This window comes from Protopterus annectens, chromosome 6.part0, assembly GCF_019279795.1.
Source record: "Protopterus annectens isolate FY-2018-M chromosome 6.part0, PAN1.0, whole genome shotgun sequence".
In the NCBI taxonomy this organism is placed as follows: domain Eukaryota; kingdom Metazoa; phylum Chordata; order Ceratodontiformes; family Protopteridae; genus Protopterus; species Protopterus annectens.
Genome location: NC_056737.1, coordinates 333,124,863 through 333,148,136, shown reverse-complemented (window position 1 = coordinate 333,148,136; position 23,274 = coordinate 333,124,863). Strand labels below are relative to the sequence as shown.

The following is a 23,274-nucleotide window of genomic DNA, read 5'->3' as shown; positions in this document are numbered from 1 at the left end:
TATATCCATTGTTGGCACCCATATCCAAAATTCTCGAGAGGGGTATGCATCAGCAGGTAATGCAATATCTGTTGCAAAACAGTCTTTTATCCAAAACCCAACATGGCTTCCGACCTAGCCACAGCACAGCTACAGCCCTATTATCTTTACAGACACCGTAAAGAAGGCCAGATATGCAGGATGCTATACAGCCTCAGTATTCATTGATCTTTCCTAGGCCTTTGACACAGTGTCTCACCCCTTACTATTAAACACACTAACTTGGGCTTCTCACATAACACGGTAAAATGGTTTCAGAGCTACCTCAAGGATCGTAAACAAGCAGTGAAATTATCCAATGAACTCTCACCCTTTCTCCATAACCCTACTGGAGTCCCTCAAGGCCCCATCCTAGGACCCCTACTCTTCAACATTTTCACAAAGAACCTTCACACTGCCTCTCACCCTGGGCCCTCATTCAATATGTTGATGATTCCACCATAATCTGTACTGCTCTGTCACTACCAGAACTACTTTCAAAAACTCAACAGTCCTTTACTGCAGTCGAATCCTGGCTAAGAAATGCCCAACTCTTAATCCATAGAAGACAAAATTAGTGCTCTTTCATCTCAAGAACACCTCCCCTGTCATTGATCATTTTAACATCCTTGTATCTGACAACACTGTCATGGAAATAGTGCAGGAAACCGAACTTCTAGGAGTTGTCATTGACAATAAACTTTCATTCAACCCCCATATACAGCAAATGTAAAGAAAACTCATCCAAACCTGGGACTGTTATATAGAAATAAACATTTATTTACTGCAGCAACCAAAACTACCCTTGCAAAAACAGTTTTACTTCCCTCCTTTCTTTATGGTGCCCCTATACTTACTAACTTACGAACTTCCACCATAAGCTCTCTCAACTCAGTACTGGCATAACCAGTCAGGAGGAGAAGGAAACCACACTCACTACAATTCCAGTCTCACATAGACCTACCACGACAGCAAACCAAACACATAATCACACAAAAACATACTCGGAGGCTCTAAATAAAGATCTGCCTAAGCAGCAGAGAACTCCAAAGCAGACACCCAAGCAACTGCTACCCCAAAACAAAACACGTGCAACACATATCTAACAAAGCCAGTGTGCCGAACAGTCACAGCCCTTAAGACTGAACAACACACCTGATACACTTGTAATAGGTGACTCTATCGTCAGGCACACTGATGTCCCGCTCACCAGGCTGAACAAGGAGAGGATCACGGTGAGCAGCCTGTCGGGCGCTAGGATCCGCCACATAACACAAGCACTCAGGTCACTCCAAGGCAAGTACAAATATGACTCAGTCATTGTCCATGCTGTTGTGAATGACCTGAAATGTACCTCCCTGGACTACATGAAAAGAGACATAGAGGAGCTCTCTGAGCATGTAGCCCAGGCCGATATGACCCTGACCTTGAGTAGCATCTTACCCTCACCAAGAATGATGCCACAATATGAAGACAAGATGATCAATTTCAACAATTGGCTTAAGAACTGGTGTCATTCAAAGGGGATCCAATGCCTGTCAGCTTGGGATGATATGCTCGACAAGCCACGATGCTTCGCTAGGGACGGCTTGCACCTGTCACCCCTGGGCTTTTGGATATTGGCAAAGGCTCTTGCTACCCCATAGTGCCTTTTTTAGGCAAGGCTCAAAAGACAAACCCACCTCCATAGGTATCACAAGGGATAAGAAACTAAGAGTAATGCTACTCAACGCCAGAAGTCTAAACCTCAAGATGCACGCACTCAAAACTCTCCTTAGCATGGAGAACATCGATATCTGTGCAGTAACAGAAACCTGGTTCAGGGCTCCAGAGAGCACCCCAGCACTACCAGGTTATACCTCATACCATGCTTTTCGGCCCCAAAACTTGGACCGAACCACAAAAGGAGGGGGGAGTATCGATATTCATCAAAGATACCCACACCTCCAGGTTGGTGGCAAAGCACGAAGCATCAGAGACTATCCATGTGCAGCTAACAGTATGAAAAACTGCCTTACAGTTTATAGCCTGCTACAGACCACCCTCTCAAACCCAGGAACCCCACTCGGCCTTCCTGAGAACACTGGAAAATATGAAGGTCTCTCCAAACACCATTGTATTGGGCGACTTCAACTACCCAAACATAGACTGGGAGCATTACTCTAGCTCCAACACCCTAGCCCAAAGGTTCCTAGAATTTATAAACTCAAACGCTATGGAACAACTTGTTACCACTCCCACAAGAGGGGAAAACGTACTGGACCTGATCATCACCAACATGGGGACGCTATGCTCCAGACCAGAAGTGTATCCCTCACTGGTAAGATCAGACCATAAACTAATCTCACTGGATATTCACATCCCGACCCCACCCCCTGCCCAGAAAACCACAGTGAAAAACTTCTCTAAAGCAAATTTCACACTCCTTAAAACCGAGGTGGAATCCTTCAAAGCCCCCAGGCCTGTGGAAAATACGGCCCAGACCACAGAATCCTTTATAAACGCATTCTATGAACACCTTCAGGAATGCATGGATCATGCGATCCCAAATAAAACCAAGACCCAATCCTCCAAAGGCAGACATCCTGTCTGGTGGACCCCAGCCATAAACAAACTATACAATAGAAGGAGGAAGCTACTTAAATGATAGAGCAAAATCCCAAAAAGGGAAGGCATCACTGATCAGTATTAGCAAAAAACTACGGGCAGTCATAAAATTGTCTAAGGCCAGCTTCGAGAGAAAAATTGCACAGAACACTAAGGATAATCACAAGGCTTTCTTTAGTTATGTTAGGAACCTGGGTGGTAATTCCCAGATATGCTCAGAATTAGTCCAAAATGACAAAAAATACACCGAACCCACAGACATTGCCAACATCCTAGCTGACAGGTTCAGCGCAAACTCCCCCCCCTCCCCACCAGAAGGGCAAATATCTATCCCAGCAGAGTGCTGCCCCCCTGACATCTCAGATGCTCAGGTAAGAGCCGCCCTCTCCAAAGCAAAAAATACAGCATCAATGGGACCCAGACGGTGTCTCGGGCTGCGTCCTACATGAACTCCAAGAAGAGCTAAACCCAAACATAAAACTACTGTTCAATCTCAGCCTTACTACAGGATATGTGCCCAAAGAGTGGCGTACAGCAACAGTGGTCCCTCTCCATAAAGGTGGTGCCTCAACGGATCCTGGAAACTATCGCCCCATAAGCCTGACTAGCTTGGTCTGCAAAGCTATGGAAAGGATCATCATGGACCTCATAAATAAAGATATTGGGGACCTACAGGCACTGGATCCTACCCAGTTCGGCTTTGTTAAGGGCAGATCCTGCCTCTTAAACCTGGTTGATTTTTTTGAAACAGTCACCAAGGCCATTGACGAGGGGAAGGTGGTCCACACAGCCTACCTGGACCTCGCAAAAGCCTTCGATACAATACCCCACTCGGGCATTATAGATAAGCTCACCAGCTTAAATATAAACCCCTATGTCACTAGATGGATTACAAACTGGCTCAAGGACAGAACCCACATGGTTAGAATTGCTGGAGCCATGTCAGACTCCAAACCAGTTACAAGTGGTGTCCCACAAGGCTCAGTGCTGGGACCTGTCTTGTTCGGTATATATTTCTCGGAGGTACAGGCCAACACGGAAGGACTGTGGCTGACCAAGTTCGCAGATGACTGCAAACTGGGCGCCATAATCGACTCTCCATCCGACACAAGCATCCTCCAAAAGGGCCTCATAGAAGCAGACAACTGGTGCCAGTGCTATGGCCTCAAGCTAAATGCCAAAAAGTGTATAGTCATCCCCTTTGGCAAAAACAAAGTGCCCACAAATTACCACATAGGTGGTAATCCATTAAGTACAGAAGAAGTAATTAGGGACCTGGAGACCCAAGTTGATAGCAATCTCTCATTTGACAACCACGTGGCCAAAGTGGTTAGAAAAACATTTTATGTAGCCCACCTAATCATGAAGGGATTCACATCTAGATCAGGGGAGGTCATCGTGCCTCTTTACTCATCCCCCATCAGGCCCATAATTGAGTACAATGCCCCTTTTGGGATGTACCTTACCCAGACACCTGCAGCAACTGGAAGGACCCCAAAAGTACCTCACCAAGAGGATCAAAGGGCTCAAACAGATGCCATATGCTGCCCGGTTAAAGAAACTCCAGCTCTACTCAGTGGCATACCGCCTGTTCAGAGGCGACCTGTGCCTGACGTATAAAGCCATGTCCAACCCGGAATTAATGGACATGCTGTACCTCAGAAAATCCAAATCCCATCGAGCTACGCGCTCGAGAGACTTGAACCTCAACACTGAAATAAATAGGACATGCTGGAGGGACAGATTCATAACCCTGAGGCTCCCTTCACTCTGGAATAAAATCCCAGTCCAGGTTAGGCAGAGTCCCTCATTGACTCTCTTCAAGAGGAATCTTGATGAGTGGATGGGAGAGCGTAGGTTAACCCCGGGTATCACTTCTGTGTCACTGTTAGACAGAGGCACAGTACACTAACCTCGAAAAAGGGCATAGCAAAATAAATTTAAAATGGGTGGTGAAAGCCAAACACATTCTGGCTAGGCTTATAAATGCCCTAGGGCAGATAGCCTAGTATGAACCTATGTACCTATAAACAAGATGGAACAGTGCTATAACTAAGTTGCAAAGTTTGCCACAAACTCTAAGTATCACACACACCACTGTAAACCACTCCTAGAATTAAACTGGCTTGAACTCCCCAACCAACTTGCCTTTATTCAGCTATCTACCTTGCACTACCTTATTTTCAAGCCTACTACCTGCCCTGCACTAACCAATCTAGTCTCATCTTGCCCACCAAATCGATCCCTACGATCAGAAGACAAAAATCTCTTAGCTATCTTAAAACCCACAAGAAAACCAGGTCACTCTCTGTATTCATACTTTGTCTCTATATTTTTGAATTCACTACCTCTAGCTACCAGGTCTATCCCTGGCCTAACACATTTCAAAGCCTCTTTAAAAAATCATCTCAAAAAGACATGGCTGTGCTCCTGCATGAAGCTCATGTTTTCCTCTGTCACATTTTAATCCCTCACAGACTGCAAGATCCTAATGCTCTTCTAACTCCTTCTCTATTTCTATATCATATTCTTAAGCTACTGCTCAGGCTGTATTGCTTCTATTATTTTTAACCCTCTCATTGTCTTTCTGCATCACTAACTTTCTGGCTGCTATTTTCCTAACGGAACTAACATTCTATCTATTTATTTATGTTCATTTCTATAGCAGTCAGTGTCACTCATTGCTCTACCTAGTAACAAGGGAGCCCGCATGATTTTTTGCAGGGGGGTGCAAACCCAAGCCCCGCCCGTGCAGCTCCACCCCCTCTGCTGCCCCCGCCCACTCAGTCCCACCCCCCCCCGCCCATGCAGCCATTCCGGTGTCCCGTTACTTGGCTATTTTTCCCCATTTGTCATAGACAGTATTAAAATCTCTCAGTGTGCATACTGTTTTATGCTTTAGTTCTACAATAATTACAGATATTTGGATTTCATTTACAATGTTTATTTAAAATTTTATAGCACAAACACTGATAGACATTTACTAAACCTAAACAAAGCAATAGTCTTACAATGACAAGAGAATTGGCATTAAAACTTCTCTACCTTTGAAACCCACATTCACTGAAACAACATTGAAACCCGCATTCAAAGAAAGTGCATCTGGCCAGTGGCAGCGTATGTTTACCTTTGGGCTCGTTTCAAATCGTAGGCTCCTTGCACACATTTTTAGAACCATGGAAAAGTTATTTGATTCACCTTCCTGACTGGATTAATTATACTATATAATAATAATTGAATTATATCCCTTGTATAATACAGCACCACTTGTTAGAGCGTGTTTTAAATTTATAGTTCTGAACATTTTTCCTTTAAATAATGAAACATACCATATATATATATATATATATATATATACCAATAATGACAACCTGCCCAATTCAGAACATTTCAACCATAAAGTGCCACTCTACTCAAACTTCTGTCATACAATCCACCAATTTCAATCAGTATGCAGAATCTTTGCAGAGGTAAAAGTCATCTGAATAATTCCACATTAAAGAGATCTGAAACCAGTGAAGAGGTTGCTAGAAAACAACTTTATATTTCAGCGTTTAATCTACAAATTCATTGCCTGCTGCCCTTGAAGAATAAATTGCCTACGTTATATTAAAAAAAATGGTATGCTGGTATATTGCAATGAGGAATGGGTGGCAAGCTGAAAAATAAGTTTCTAGTTATTAGGCATCTCATCCAAAGGAGGACATACTCAGGACTGTAGCACTCCACCTCCTTAAAATACAATTCTTCATGTTGTAAGAGTAGAACCTATAGCCCTCTGTATCAAGATGCAAGTATGCTACCTGCTGTGCTGCTTTAAAAATTCTATACCACAATAGTGATACCATTTGCTAAACAAAACAGTTGCACATTTTAAGTAAGCTTAGCGTGAGCAGCAGTAAATTTCTCTTCCCTTGAAGCTCACAATTCCTTGAAAATGCACTTGAAAATAAAATCCACCTGCTAACTCTAACTAGGGCATTTCACTCTCTCTCTCACACACACACCTCAACCTCTTAATGGAAGAAATCTGGACAAAGCCTAAAATAAATAGGAGCAGATTATAAATATTGCTGTCATGAACTTAGAACATTGCTAGAATCACTGCCCCTGCTTCTGACAAAGTACCGTCTTAATGACACACAGGACAAATATATATTTGTGCAGTTATTCAAACCCAGACTGTTTTTAAAATAAAAAAGTCACTTACTACCAATGGACAAATTACGCTACCAAAGAAAAATAAGTAGTAGATCAATAACTACAAATAGGTCTAATTAAAGAGCTGAATAATATTACCTATGTACTTTCTTCACAGTGCGACTCATCTTCTTAACTACCACAGTTTGTGCCAAACCTGAAGTGCTGAGAGCAAAACAGAATAATGGAATCACTGGAGATAATTGAAAATAGTTTAGAACATTACTTTGCTAAAATATTATGAAAACAGCATAAGTTACAGAATTTCTTGGGAAGAAATTGAAATGCAAAGTAACATTAATCAAACATTTCATTTATAGCCCCATGGGTGCTTTATGTAATGAAATAAGTACTTTGCCTGCAATTTCATAACATACACGTTTAGATACCTACTGTACCATGATGTATACTAGGTGGCCTAGTATACATCAAATGCAGTTTTTTTCAAATAGGGAATAAAATGTATTGTTTGAAAAGTAATGTATTTCTATAGTCACCTGCAGATATATTTTATAGAACTTCATATAAATGTATACATGTATTTCAGAACTTCTTACATTAACCTTTATAAAAATTTGTTAAGTTATATGTCTATGAACTTTAACTAAGAGCGACCATATGAATTTATTGGTGTGTGTGTTCAGGATGAGTAGTGAAACCATATGAAATCAAGTTCCTTATTCCTACTAGTATCATGCTAAATTCAGTTAGTAAATATTTAACATTTAGTCCAGTTCATAAAACAAAGTTAATATTTTATTTCAATGAACACTTGCATCACTATCTGGATTGCCAACTTCCTCACGGGATGCAGGAGATCAAAATAGAAAATGTCTCGGCACCAAACCCTGGGGGACTCCATTGGTAACTGGTCTCTTCCCCTGTTTTGATCTCCTGCATCCTGTGAGCAATTTGGCAATTCAGCTAGTGATGCAAGTGTTTGCTCCTATATTATTCTTCTATTGTACTACACCTGAGTAGGGGATTGTGTCAAAAGGCTTGGCCAGGTCAAGGTAATGTGGTGTGAACTGTTTTACCTTCATCCATTGCTTTGGTAACAAAAGTAAAGCCTAAACTTTGCCCATGATTTTGAGCCTTTCACACTTTCCTCTGGGCTGTTTTCAAACACGTTTAGGGTCATGCAAGTGCATACATGTATGCATTCTTTGATTCACCTTCCTGATTATATTAAATTATATTTCTTGTATCATACAGCACCAGCTCTTAGACTGTTTTAAATTTGTAGTTTTGAACAGTCTTCTAGTAAGCAATGAAACAAAATGTATGAACCAATGACAGAACTACCCATTTCAGAAAATGTCAACCATAAAAGGCTACTTAAACTTCTGTCATTACAATCCACCAATATCAGTAAATATGCAAAATGTCTGCAGAAGTCAGTCATCTAAATAATTCTACATTAAAGGGATCTCTAATGAAGAGGTTGCTGCTAAGAAAACTTTATATTTCATTGTTTCATCTACAAATAAAGTGGCTGTTGCCTTTGAAGAATAAATTGCCTATGTTACATTAAACAATGATAAGCTAGTAATATTGCAATAGGGAATGGATGGCAAACTGATAACAGGTTCATAGTTACTAGGTAATTTGTCCAATGGAGCATCCACTCCCTTTAAAGTACAACACTATATAGTATCAACGATCCACCTGCATACTGTGGAAGTAGAACCCCTAGCCTTCTGCATCAAAAGTAAGGCAACTACCTGTTTTCCTACTAACAATGCAAACAGACTTGGAATAAGCAGCACTAAACTTCTCTTCTCCTGAAGCCCTCTGCAAACTTTTTCATTTATTTAACAGGAAAGTACAAATTGAACAAAGCCAATTTTCAGCGGAGGTGCAGGTAGAAATGCACCAGACCACGGTCTTTGTAATATAGGAGAGAACAGACCACCCAGAGGGAACCCACACAAACACAGGGAGGACATACAGACTCCACACAGGAGGCATCACAGCCAAGAATCAAACCACAGAACCTCCTCTGAGGAAACACTACCACAGCACCATCAACTTGCCACAGCTAAATCTCTCAATTTCATAGCAGAAGAAAACTGGAAAAAGACAGAATTTATTTGGGGAAGAGGCAAATGCCCAAAACCAAGGACACATTGTAAATATTGCTTGTATTATCTTAGAATGTTGCTGAAATAGTGTTTTGTGTTGCAGTGTGTTCTGAAATAGTGTTTTGTGTTGCAGTGTGTTTCCAAAAAAAGATTTAGTGAATTCCATTCTCACTGATTTACCAGAAATTTTAAGAGGACCTATCACAACTGGATTGGTGGCGACGGCGTGGGTAGAGAATGCAAGCTGTTGTGTCTAAGGTTCAGGCTTTAAACCTGGGTAATTCTAACCCCCATGTATAAGTAACTGGGGCAACACACACACACATTAAGTGAAATGGAGCACAGTTCTGCATAATGAAATGAAACAGCCTACTTAAATTGAAACGCCTGCATATAGAAATGAAACAGAGCTTGCACACCCCTTAAATAAAATTACTTACTGAAGCACAGTTAAAAATGAATTCAGGTTTGGACCCAGAAATACATTGCCTAATTGTTTTTATGTCCAAATAAAATGGCACAGGGGAATTGTTGCTACAACTGTGGTCCACAAGCAATGCAATCTATTCTCAAATACTAAAGCTATTTTTGTGATAAAATGCTGGTGTTATATAAAATAGCAACTGCGGGTTGAGTAGCTAAAATGTTATACTATAAAATGCTAATCAGATCGGAATTATGTTCTATCTACCCAGAAGTAGCAGTTAACCACCAATGAAAAAAATAAGCCTCCTAAGTTAACACTCTAACTTAAATGACAGTGTGCTGTGGTTTGAATATGTACAGTGAAAGTTACTTTCCTGCAAAGTTCTCTGTATTCAGTCTCCAGCATTTTTAATTTTCCACAGCAGAGAATTATCAAATTAGACAATTTTAACAAGCAAATGAGCATGATAAATGCATCACATTTTTCCAACTTCCAGAAGGAAATGCAGAAATGCATTAACATTCTTTTAACAGTTTTATAGTTATTCTTTTATTTGTTTTGATATGTTTCTCATATTTTTTAACTTTGGATTAAATTGATATCTATTCTTTTATCCCCCCCCCCTTTGAGGAGTTCTTTATTCTTAAATGAAAGAGCACAGCTCTGCATAATGAAACAGCCTGCTTAAATTAAACGGGATGCAGCTCTTGATGATGAAATGAAACACAGACATTTGTGTTACTATTTTGTGTGGTTCCAGAGGAAGACTTTTTGTTTTGAGAGACTTTTGACTTTGAATAACTGTTTCCCTCCAAAGAGGTTTCACATGTGAAATACACAAACGTTTATTACCAGTAATTCTCTGTTTTAGTAAACTCCCAACACTTCATTACTAGGACTTTCACTAGTAAGCATAGACTTCACATTGGACTGTCATCTCAGAGCCCTTGGTCTGTCTTACCTTTCACAAAACATCTTTAGACTCCTCTGGATTCTAACTCTAAATGACTTCTCCACGCTAAATTTTCCCTGGCCTTAAAAAAGGCACACATACTCAGCTGGTTCCCATTATCAGGCCCGTAGAGACCATTCATTATTTATTTGTCCAAGCTTAGTCTTCCATGTAATAACTATTTTCCACTTCCAGAAACAGCTCAGCTTTGGCTCACTAATATGTCTCCTAAACAGCCTGCTTAAATGAAACCGAGCACAGCTCAGTCTCCACATACAAATTAAATGAAATGGAGCTTACTGACCCGTGGAAGTTGACTTAGTGTGAACTGACGCGATCATTTTTTTTCACGCGCACTTTTGTGTTTTTAGATTAAGTAGCATGCGGCACACGCATGAGTCAGGTCTTGCAGCTATAAAAGTGGGAGGGTGTTTCTCTCCTCCTCGCGCTATGGTTCTGGCACCTAAAACGGTATGCAATGGGCGTTCTTAAAAAGGAATGCCCTTTCTTTAAAAAAAAAAAAAAAAAAAAAAAACTTTTTTTTAAAATTAAAATAAAATGAATTTCTCGGCCAGCCGATTCCAGGGGGGTGCAAGTGCACCCCCTTGCCTAGTAACTATTTTTTAGACACTACATCTTGTATAGTGAGAGTGATGTTATTGTCTATACTTTTTTTTAACTCTAATCACCTAGATGTGTAGCATATATTGTAACATCTTGTAACATAGTTTGTTCTTTCAACTTATTTTGTATAGTATTTCTAATGTGATTTGTACTGTATTGGATATTACTGTATTTTTATTACACTGTATGTGGAGCTTTTCTCCCCGGGCCTCTGCTGACAATGGGTTCTGTAGACCCAGTCAGACCACCCTGGTAAACAAATGTCAAATAAATAAAATGAATAAATAAAAATGAAATTCTCAAATCTGCCAGTGCTTTCTTTGGAACATGTGCTACTAGTAACCTACAGGATCTATCTGAATATGGTAAACAGCCTAAGGCAATAAGTGATTCTTCATAATTTTAAGTAAGTTGCTAGATTCTCCATTTTATCAAGATTCATATCATAATTTTGCATTCATTTAATGAATATTTTTCATCATGCCAAACCATGAACAAGTCAAACAACCCAAATTAAAGGTGCTTCAAGTATATAAACTGTATGGAACTGAACCTTTAATTTATTTTTATGTCTGTGTATAAGCAAGTTTTATCTTTGTGGTTTAAAATGATGACCTGCATAAGCAATCAGTTTGCACTTCAATGGCTTTCTTGTTTTGAGCATTTGAGCAGACATTACAGTACAATGTATTCTAGTTTCTAGTCTGTAGACTGCATTTTATTAATTTTCAGCTTCATTACCCAGATTTCATAATGATTCCCAAGTCACAAGTTTTGTGCCTTTTCTTGTACACTGTTCTCTGTGCATTCTCTGTCCTCGTAAAACTCATTGTTTGTATTTATGCATTTGTTTCAATAAATACAGTTACTGAAAATGAAATTTTGTTTTCATTTTATACATGTTAGCAAAGTGGCTTATTTTTACTAGTCTTGTACATGCCTTGGTTAATCATAGACCATTTTGCAATCTTTCTTATAGCTGCTCATGGAAAACTTTACAGTGAAATATTTATAATGCTTCCCATCGCTGCTAGAACTCACTGTTGCTCAGTTTTACCCATTTTAACTTTCTCTGTTTTGTAAACAAATTTACAAATTCTTTTAACAGTGAGAGAGTAATTATACCGACTTTGCATAAATCATTTTTATTTAACATTAAAACTGATTTATCTGAACAGTATGCCCTTCATCTGATCATTTCATAGATTGATTACAGCTGGGGAGGTGGGGTGTCCCACATTGCTTACCTCCTATCTCCAATTCCCCAGCTACCCCACAGACTCTCCAATTTATATATCACTGTCTCCACCCTCCTCTCACCCACTTCTGACCTCCCATTAAAGATGCACATAACTTCCCTAAATGTACATCTGTCTTTCTTAATCACCTTAATTTGACATAACCATCAACACTTCAATCCACTAACAAACAGCTTATTATTCTCAACCCCTTAACCTTCTCATATACAGTGTCTGGTCCTCTCCCATCATCACAGTCTCCTGACAGTTATTTTCAGAACTACTTTGCTATCCTACCCTCCACAATGCTTTTCCATCTCACTATCTTACTCCTTCTTCCTTAACCCACTATACTATGCCATCAGTAACATTTCCTGTTCTCCCATCTCTCAACCTACCCTTTACTTGCTTACCACAAAATCTCTCAAGTCACTCACATGAACCCCAAGACCTACTCCACTTTTCACTTGAATCCCAAGACCTACCCTACTTGTTTACACACTCCATTTCCACTTACCATTCATATAACTCCCAACTTCATGCTCTGTTTACCTGTTCTCCTCCAAACCTACCAAACCCCAACAACCCCACCTTAAACTTCCTAAACACCTCTATACATTCACACCTGTCCTGCTCATACTCCTCCTCAGAGCCAACCTTGAATCTAGTCCAGGCCCCTCCCACCACATAACACCCATAACTTTTCCCGACACCACTGCCCTCTCCTGTGCATCAGTTACCACCCAAAGTATCTCTAATAAACTCAATCGGGTAAAAATCTTTCTTACAGCCCACTCACTCGACATCACATCTGTCAGTGAAACATGGCTCAAACAAAACAACCCTAATTTTTAGCATTTACTTCCCGCCTACAAATACATCCCAAGACACAAGAACTGGCGGTGGACAAGATGGGGGCACTCTCATTCTTTATAAAAGTTCTAGTCTCCCATTACTAACATAAAGAATCCCAAGTCAGCTGCAATAGCTCTTACATGTATTCTTCTTCAGCTTCAAGATGAATTCTTCCCTCTCGCACAGAGCCGTTTCACATGCAACAAAATCACCTGGCTAACCAATGACCTGTAATTTCTGCTCGTACTTGGGGATAATGCATGGTCTTCATTGAGACAAAACCCCTCACCAAAAAATTGTTACTGCATATACTTGTCTACATAACCTAGCTAAGCAACCCATAGTAGGCACAAAACCAAATATTTTAAAAACAAGAAATTTGCCCTGCTAGGCAAACCCAAAAAATTCTGACAGGAAGTTAATCTTGTCACAGATTCTACCTCCACCTTTATCACCATCTAGACCTCTGAAGGCCAACTTTCCACTTCTGACTTTATCAAGTATTTAGCTTCCTACCTAGTACTGCAACTTCTACTTCACTCCCCAGCTGAGCACCCCACTCCTTTTATCCCCCTCGTCTATCTAGGTTAAGAAAATTGCACACATGGACTTCCTTACCTTACTTCTTCTCCATATTTATAACATCTGCTTAACTCTAAATACATATGGAAAACTGCTATTGTTAAACTTCTTCTCAGACAGCCTCAGCCAGTAAATGCCTCCCACTTCTGCTTTATCTCCATCCTCCCTACACTTGGGAAAATACTTGAAAAACTAATCTACGACCAGCTGTCCACTTAACATCCAACAGTACCATTTCTTCACTCTTAAACAACATGGATTCCATACTGGCCAGAGCACAATGACAACCCTATGTTCACTTACAGATGAAACCCTTCTCAGCATGGATAAAGGAAAGCATTCAGGAGTTCTCTTCATTGAACTTAACAAAGCATTTGATCTTATTGACCACTTGCTTCATCACTGTAAGAAATCAGGATTCACCCCAACGCTGTCACTTGTTTCCAATGTTTTTTGACAAATTGGGTATTTCAGAGTGCAAATGGGCTTATCCCTGTCACCTCCAGCACCCCGTACCAGAGGAGTTCCCAGGGAGCCATACTCATCCCACTGTTGTTTTCAGTCTTAATTAACAAACTACCATCTTATCTCCATAACCTTCCTATTACTGTTTATGCAGATGATGCAGTTGTTTTTCGATCCAGTCCCTGACATTCAGCTATTCAAACACAGAGTCTGTCTGATCTCCACTCCCTTACTACCTTAATTATTGGCGTGACAACCATAAGTTACCCCTAAACCCATCCAAAACAAACAATATGATATATTTGGAGCCACAGAAAAGCTGAAAAATAAAACTCCTAAAAAATCTCAGCATTTCAGATCTCAGTGTTTCCCAAATGCAAACAACCACATCCTTTACATACTTAGGTTTATGGCTAGACCAGTCATTTATCTTCCAAAACCACGTTGAAAACACCAGGAAAAAGATAAATTCTGTTTTACTGTAGTCCTGCAAAATATTTCCTTTTCTCTCCAGACCGGCTTGAGCTTCAACAGACAAAGGAGTCCTCCTTGTTTAACTTGAATATGGGCTTCCCATCATAGCCACAGCCAAAAACCGCATCCACTGTACAGTCTACTGAAAATGAAATCTGCTAATTATTTTCCACTACCCCCTCGGGAATACCACTGCTTCACCCTCTCCAAAATGGTTACTGGTCTGATAAGAGTTGAGTTACTCCAAGGGTCTTTTCTTTTCAAACTACTTCAACTAAAACCTTCTCACATCTTGCAGTCAAACTGATTAATAAACCCACTCCCCTACAACCTCCGCAACCTCTCCCCTGAACTCCCTCACTCCAAACATTGGAAATCAAACTACACTTTACAGACCATTTCTTCTTCATGCTTGCACCCAAACTCTGTCAATCCCTCCCCCCACCTCCAGTGTCTCCTCTTTTCCCACGTTCAGAGATCAACTCCAAAGACACTTCCAGAAATCTAACTGCAAGTGCTTTTCCAGTGGACACACAACCTAACTCCCACTTTGATCCTGTGTTCTCCCCTTCTTCCTACTCATATTTAGTATTAAAATTAATTTGAATTTGTTTTTCTACTCTGTTAATAATATTTACATATTGTATCAATTGTCTGTTGAATTATTTATGCTCTTTTGATACTCTGTGAATTTGTTCTATTTTTCTGTGAATTTCTTCTGTTCCTGCAAATGATCTATTGTGATCAGTGTACTACCCTGGTAAACAAAGTAAATAAATAAATACATTTTTGATACCAGATGTAATTCTGACTCATAAGAATGATGCATACAACTCATTAAATTCCCAGTCTGTAGCTTAATTCTTTAATATTGTAGCATAAGCATCAATAGACTCAGCTGAGCTCTTGTCCCCTCTCGATAAGTAAATGGTAGCTATTTGATAGTGTGAACTAAGGAAAAAATCTAAGTCCAAAACTTCTTTCATGCAATAATAGTGTTTTCTTTCTCCCTCTGAAAATGCAAGTGCATCATTATAAACATTTGAAACTTTTTTTCAAGTAACATGTAGAAACTTTTTACCTTTTTAACTCTCTGAAGGATACTGATCACTTTTATGAATAAAGTGAATTTCTGGATCTAAAGTTTCCATTCTTTGGGTAACTATGGAGAGCAAAGTTCCCTGGATGGCTGCAAGATTTTTCAAACAAAAGATGAAATGACTTACTTGTGATTACTTTTGACACCATCTAACATTTGATCTGATGTCTGCTCCATCTGGATTCAACCTGTTGGACTTCAGTTCTGACTCAGATCTGACACCAGCCAATTCAAAAGTCTTAGCCCATTTTGGGTGTGCCTCCCTTACCCATAACTCCCCACTTCTCTATTAACTGCAGAGATCTAGTTTTCCTCCATTTGTGTCTGCAGCTTGGTCTTTGGAGCCGCTTGACTTGTTCGTTTTTTTCTAAGATCTTTTCTTCACTTACCCTCGTAGAGACATCTGTATTGGTTCTGTTAGTTTTAGGTAGTTTTTAGTGTCGGGTAGTTTATGAAATTTGTCCCTTTTACCCTTCCCACCCTTTTTCCCTTTAGTGGTTAGGCTCTTTGCTGTTGTTTCCTTTATTGTATTTGCAGTATTAGGGCTGTTTTAATGGAAAATGGTTCAGAAAATATATTTAAGTGGGCATAAATTGCCCTCCCAGGATGCACATGCACACCTTAAATGTGTACATTGTCTGCATTCTGGAGCTTTTGGATGCCAGCTGTTCCATTTGTGTGAGCTTTGGTTTGCATGCTGTCAATGAGCATAACTCCAAGCTCATTTTGAAAGGGCTTTTACCCTCTAGCTCATCTGTTTCTCCTCCTTGTTTTAGGGTGGCTTCACCTTCAGGTCCCAAGACTGGGAATGAGAAGTACCCTCCTCAAGACTCTAAACACACCAAACAGGAGTGCAAAAGATGATCTTCAGCCTCCACTTCTAGACTGGCTCCCTTGGGTTCTCTCGGTCTGATGGTCCCTAGACTGTCTGCTTCCCTGCAACATTGGCACAGACATCAGCTCTGCCATCTCAGCATGTACATCAGGCAAGATAGGCTCTATGATTCTGCGTGTTCTGACCCCTTCCTGATCAAAGGTGTCCCTTTAGGTAAGGTGGTGTCCACCTTTTCGGTTACCAGTCTTCCCTGTCTCCACCCTTTATTCAGAGCCTCCTCGGCTCAGATTCAGCATACGAGATCCTCTTCCCATAGACCCTCCAAGCCATCCTGGGAGGCTTCGTCCTTCCAGTCATCGAGGTCAGCGGCAGCTTCAAAACTACTGATGTGGAGCAGCTGATGAGGTCCTACTTTAATAAGCCTCATATCCATGGGTCCAGGTCCACAACCAGGACCCTCAGCTCCATCATTCTGGTATTTTCCCTCGGCCCCTTTGGACCCAGAGACTTTAGGGCCGATTGAGTTTCCACCTTTTGGATTGGATTTGAGGCTTGGCTGTCTTCAGCTCCATCTTGTTCCTTGGTAGCCTCAATCCGGACTTGTTTGGGGCTGTCTGCACCTGGGAACAGTGATTCCAAGCCTGGTGTTTTGGGGTTGGTCAACGATTTCTGCTTCAGGATTGTCTCTCCCTCATGGAGGTTCGGCTTTAGACAGCTTGGCTCCAGTATCAACATTGAGTCTAGGCACAGCTCCCTCGAGTTCGGGGCTGTCTTCCATACCGGATTCCAGGACCCCTGGCTCTGAGACTGTCGTCTCTGCCTTAGCCTTTGACATTGTTGAGAGGATGTTCTCTTCTTGAGAGAAGGGTTAGATCTCCAGCTGGTACCTCTCCCAATTTTCATGTGTTCTTCTGGCCAGTCATCTGTCTGCTCTGGGACAGCCCTCATCAACCAGCCTCCAGATGGCCTTCTTGGTGGGGATTCCTGACTCTTCCCCTTCCTCTCCAGCTTCATTGGATTGGGATGTTTTGGGGAAGAATAAGTGCAAGAAGAAGCACTTGGATTCCCTAGAGGAGTCCCTCATCAAGGATACTGACCTTAAGGAAGCTTAGTGTTCCTCCAAGTCCCTGTGTGATGATACCGCCTTTGAAGTTTGTTTTGGAGCTGCTTCTACAGCATAGGGGGTGGACCACTGAAGCTCCCTCTCTAGAGGAGTCTGATTATCTGGAGGTCTTTGGCATAGGCCCATCCATGCTTTGGATGCCCTTGTAGACTTGTTATAGTGGAGGGCATGGAAGAAACTCATACAGTGGAGCCTATTCCTAGAAAGTCAGAGAAGTTTTTTCCCTCCCCAAAGAGGCCTCTTTAGAGTAAAGGTGTGGCCATTGACGATGCTACTGTGGTGGTGGTGGCAGCCATCCAAAGAAGATTTCGGAGAAGAGCTCTGCGATTATTCTCCAAACAAGGAGTCTCATGTGCTGGATTGATTAGGGAAGCAGTCCTATGCCTCATCCACCTTTGCTTTGAGGGCATTTAACTACTTATTACACTTGACAAGGCTTCAATGCGACCTAGTGTCTGAACTGTCAAGTACCCTGAAGACACAGCCATCTCTGGATACCCAGAAAAAGCTGGAGGCTCAGTTGTCCACCTTGGTTTCCATTGCCAATTTTTCAGTGAGCAGCAGGCTCTGGGATTGCAATGTGGCAGCACATGTGGATGTGATTGTGTAACTTTGCGGACTGCTTCAAAGCGTCCTTCATCAGTACCCCCTTTTAACAGGTCCCAAGGTTAAGCATACTTTGATGATGAGTGAACAAGATAGGAAGACTCTGTCTGCTGTCTGACTGTGCTTTTCTACCTCCCCCAATAATCTTTTTCTAGGAATCAGAAAGGGGGTATGTGTCTCTTTCAGGAGGTCACAGTTCTGTTCCCAAGACTACCAGAGGGTTCCTCCTGAGGGCTGGGGGGAATCATAACAGGTGCCCCCCAATGGGGTAGAGGTCATCCGTAGAATCATAGCTTCCATGAGGCTTTTTCTGGTGTGCCCTTTCATTGATCTTGAAGAATTGCCAAACTGCTCTTCTCTGGAGGCAGTCAGGGCTCACCTAGCACTCCCCCCAAAAGCTTGAGAGGCCATCACCTCAGATGGTTTGGTCTTGAGAGTAGTATCCAGAGGTTATTTCATTACCTTTCTAGACGTTCCAAACTGTCACCCAAAACATGTCCCAGATGTTCCACCACATCAGAAAGTTTGCATGCAGCAGAGATCCAAAAGCTGTTCACAAACTGAGTCACTCAGTAGGTCACACCAGATTAAATAGGATCTGGGGTCTATTCCAGATTCTCTTTAGTCCCAAAGAAAACAAAGGAACTCGGAACTGTTTTGGATGTAAGCGAACTAACTCAGTTCATCAAAAAGACAAGTTCTGGATGATCACTGTGCAGTCCATGCTACGTCTTCTGAGGAGGGATGATTGGATGTGCCTGATAGACCTCAAGGATGCTTACCATCTCATCAAGATAATTTGGCATTCCCAGAGGTTCCTTTGTTTCCAGCAGGGAGACTATCATCAGTTCAGGGTCCTGCCATTTGGTCTCAAGACAACCCTGCTGGTGTTTACCAAGTGCATGGCAGTGGTTGCAGCCTGGCTCTGGCACTAGGGACTTCATATCTTTCCATATCTGGATGACTGACTCACCAACACTCCCACAAAGGCATGGTTGATCTTGGCCAGGAACTCCATACTCCAACTATGCAACAACTTAGGCACTACAGTGAGCTACCTGAAATCGAGCCTTCAGCCTACAAAAGTCCTAGAATTAATAGGGTGTCATTTAGACATGGTTCATTAAATTGCCAGGCTCCAGAGTTTGCTGTCTGTCTGAGCTTAAGCTCACGCACTTATGAAGCTTCTGGGTCATATTGACTGACCCTCTAGCCAGATAACACTTGAGGCCATTGCAATGGACTCTGGCTGTTCACTGGTCCCTCCTAGCTCATCATTTGGATTTCCCCTTATGGCTGATGAGTGTGTCACAAGCAGATTCAGGAGCTTGCTTGTTTAACTCTTTTAGAGTCTCGTATTTCCCCTGGGTTGTCACTTTCCAAGTTGTGGGAGATGTATTGTTCATGTTTTTCCTCATGGGGCAGATTTGATCTGGGAGTTGATAGAAGATTGGTGAGTTATGGGTAAGGGAGGCAGAGTCAAAATGCACTAAAAGCTTTTAAAATAGCCAGTGTCAGATCTGAGTTGTATGCAAAGTCTCACAGGTTGAACCAGATGGAGACAGAAAACCTGGATCTATTGTTATGGTTAGTACATAACTTTTGTGTATAAGTTGCTTAGTAAAGAGGAGAACTGTAGGACTGCATACTGCTAGCTTTATCTGTATATTCTTTCAGACTGTGAAATTCCTATATGATATCTAGCCACATGATGATCATTCTGAGCTCTTTTAGAGGTTTACGGTACCAATGTCTTAGACACACATTTCTTAGACACACACAAACACACCCACACACACCTCTCTCTCTCTCTCTCTCTCTATATATATATATATATATATATATAATTTTTTTTTTTTTTGGAAACCAGGGCTGTTTGCAGAACCAGTGGTATGTAGGACCTGCCTTTTGGCCTTAGCTGATGAAACAGGCAACCTAAGTCTCATGAAAGCACAGGAAGTATCCTTGCCCAGGGATGCATTTAGTAAAGGGCATCAGATGGTCACCCTCACATGAAATGGCTCAGCCGCATGCATCCGCTACTAGCATGTAGTTTCTACATGCTATATATCCCCTTACAATTCTGAGTTTTCTAAAAAAAAATGAGAGATGGCCAGTGGAGTTCCACGGGAGTAAAAATGTCAGTGGACAGTAGGACTTCATCTCATAGCTCAAACCCATCCCAGAGAGAGAGAGAATTGCAGAGTCCTTCACTCTGTGATTTAAGCTACCACCTAAGAAGGAAACATGCATCCTTATACTCTGTCAGAATTAAATAAAAAGTCGAGTGATTAAAGTACATTTACTGCAGAGAATATATTAAAATAGCACTGCAATAATTAAATAAGATGTAACGTGTTAAATTATGTTGCCTCTTGCAGTTCATCTTCTTGAAATAGTCCCATAAATAGCAGTGGAAAATGTTGAGCATTCAAACTACAACAAAGATGAATTTTTCTGTAGGGTTAATTTTTTCCATAGTCCCATTATGAACTGGGTGAAGATACAGGAGTACAAAGCAGTATAATATCTCTTCTCAAGTTAGCAGTACAAAAAATATAGCAGGTGTATCTCAGGCATGTTGTTGGACTGGATATATTTCTGGGGAAAAACGAATTTCCATTTTTTTTTTAATTATCTCCCACCATCATTGTGCACTCTCCAGCTGTCCTCCAAACTTTTGCTCCCATCAAACCCTTGATCCCCCAGCTTCTTCTTCCAGGTATCCCCAAAGTAGTCTGTCACTAGTAGCTCAGTTGTAACCCTGGGGAGTGAGGGGGATCCACTCTAGAGTTGTGTATGTGGAGCCGTGAGCCATCATTCTTATGGCAGATTGTCTAAAGTCCCTAGCTACAGCAACTACATCTATTTGTCATTACTGCCTCATCACCGTAATCTGACTAAATGCCCTGTGAGGCTCCTGATCTCCAGTAGAAATTACAGAAGAATTTGGCTTCCCTAAACCCTTCCCCCATTTGCAGTTAGACTTTCATCTTCTTTTTGGAAGATGACAGAGGCTTGTCATGTTATTGCCTGTTGACAACCTAAGACAGCCATTTTGGTCTATCCAAAAAAAAGGTAAGTCAAAACTTGTTTTTATTCTGATCTTTCTAGTTAGTGTTGTTGAATCTTCTTGTGTGCTTTGTATGCATACTGTATAATCATGCCCTGGTCTATGATATTCCAAAATAATATCATATAAATATCAAGTTTTAAAAGGTTTGCTCTAAGAAATTGTTGCACATTTGCAAACATCTACATATGTATGAAAAGATAACATGTTTTCCCTCTCTTCTTTACAGATGGTGCTCTAAAATACAAATAGTTGATCTTCTTGAGGAAGGCCTATGGGAGGAATTACTGGATATCCATCAACCTGACATCTGCATTGCTGACTGGTTCGTGTTATGTGGAATATCTTTTTTGTATTTCCAGTAGTACATTGAGAATATGTGCATTGCTTTTTTTTTTAATTTGAGGGAATGTTATGCCATTTACAACTACACATGCTCTAAATCAGCTTTTTTCTTTTTTCCCCATTTTTCAGGGTACTGGATGTAACACTTCGAAAGATATGTATGACTATAATACACACACTTCTTGTTAAGATAAAAGTACTTCCTCAGAATGATTCGATATGTATGTATGTATGTATATATATGTATATATATATATATATATATATATATATATATATATATATGTGTATGTATGTATGTATATATATATATATATATATATATGTGTGTATGTATATATATATATATATATATATATATATATGTATATCTATATATATGTACACTTGTACATATATATTCTACTATGTAGAACCCACAAAAACAACGAGCCGTGATAGTAGGCATGTGGGGGACAAATACGTATTCCAATACCTATAAAGTCCTGTGAAACCACTTCCGTATTGCAGAGGCTACAAGCTCATTGCCAACCACCTTATCGCCAAATATTGTAGAGAATAGCTGTAATGATCGTCTCAGACCAACCTCAGTGTACCAAGTATTCAGGCTATATCCCACTGTTGTACCATGAAGACTTCTTTTCAACTACTTCCTTGTACAAATCCAAAATAACGAAGAAACAAAAACCATTCGGTTCAAAATCCTTTATTCGTGAGCGCTTTCACGGCTATACAAAGCCGCTTCATCAGACAAACAACAGTGCTCTGTGAGAGCGCCAATTTTAAAAGAATTCAAAACGAGAAGCAACTCCTACCAATTTCCGGGTATGCTGCGCAAGGGCGCTTAAAGTGACAATGCAATAAATATGTAAAATCAAATAATCCCTTCTAATAGTATTGCAGAATCAACCATATGAATTAAAAACTTCATTCAAACAATTCCTTATGACATTATTACAGGATCAGCTATATATACAAATAGCACTTAGTTTAAAAACTTCATGTGAAGAGTATATAAAAGATATATATATATAAAGTACCGGAGATATCATAGTGTCTGGGCGACATATCCCCCACATCGGATCAGCTCCTCTCCTATGAAGATCCGTGGGTTCAAATTTAATTATGTAAAAAACCAACATCCATTGTATCGCTAAAAGCAACAACATGTTAGAAATACCTATATAGCACCAATGTACATAGGTGTTTGGGAATATAAACACAAAAAGTGGGGTTATGGGGGGACGAAAAAACAAGAACATAAATACTAGGAAAGTGCTATAGCAAATCCTTAACTGCATAAACGTAAATAATGTGGATATATCTAAAAACATGTTGACAAGGATAAATGCCCACCAGTATAACCAAGTCTATGTGGTGGGAACCCCTGATAACAGATGCATGGGATAAGTATGTGAAACATATATCTAACTCAGTCTGGCCGGTACGGAATGTAGCAAATAAAACTGTAAAATGTGACCTCAATTATATGATGCTAGCCTACTCAGGGTAAAATCAATTACCAAAGCTTACCAAGCTTTATGTATAAAAAACTACAATATAGCGCTAGTAATGAATTTGATTTTAAAGAACCAAAAAGCAAATAATCCAAAAAACCTAATTATTTATATGCCCATAAGATGCTAAAACATGTCCTTCCATAAAAA

At 40.5% G+C, this 23,274-nt stretch overlaps 1 protein-coding gene across 1 annotated transcript in view; it reads left to right on the top strand.

Moving 5' to 3' along the window:
* The window catches only part of LOC122803834, a gene marked incomplete at its 5' end in the record, with an annotated part of 970,101 nt that overhangs the window by 84,451 nt on the left and 862,376 nt on the right, over window positions 1–23,274 (top strand). The window contains one exon of the mRNA XM_044073518.1: window positions 21,492–21,587. Within this exon, the coding sequence (XP_043929453.1) occupies window positions 21,492–21,587 (96 nt within the window). The remainder of the gene's footprint in view (window positions 1–21,491; window positions 21,588–23,274) is intronic.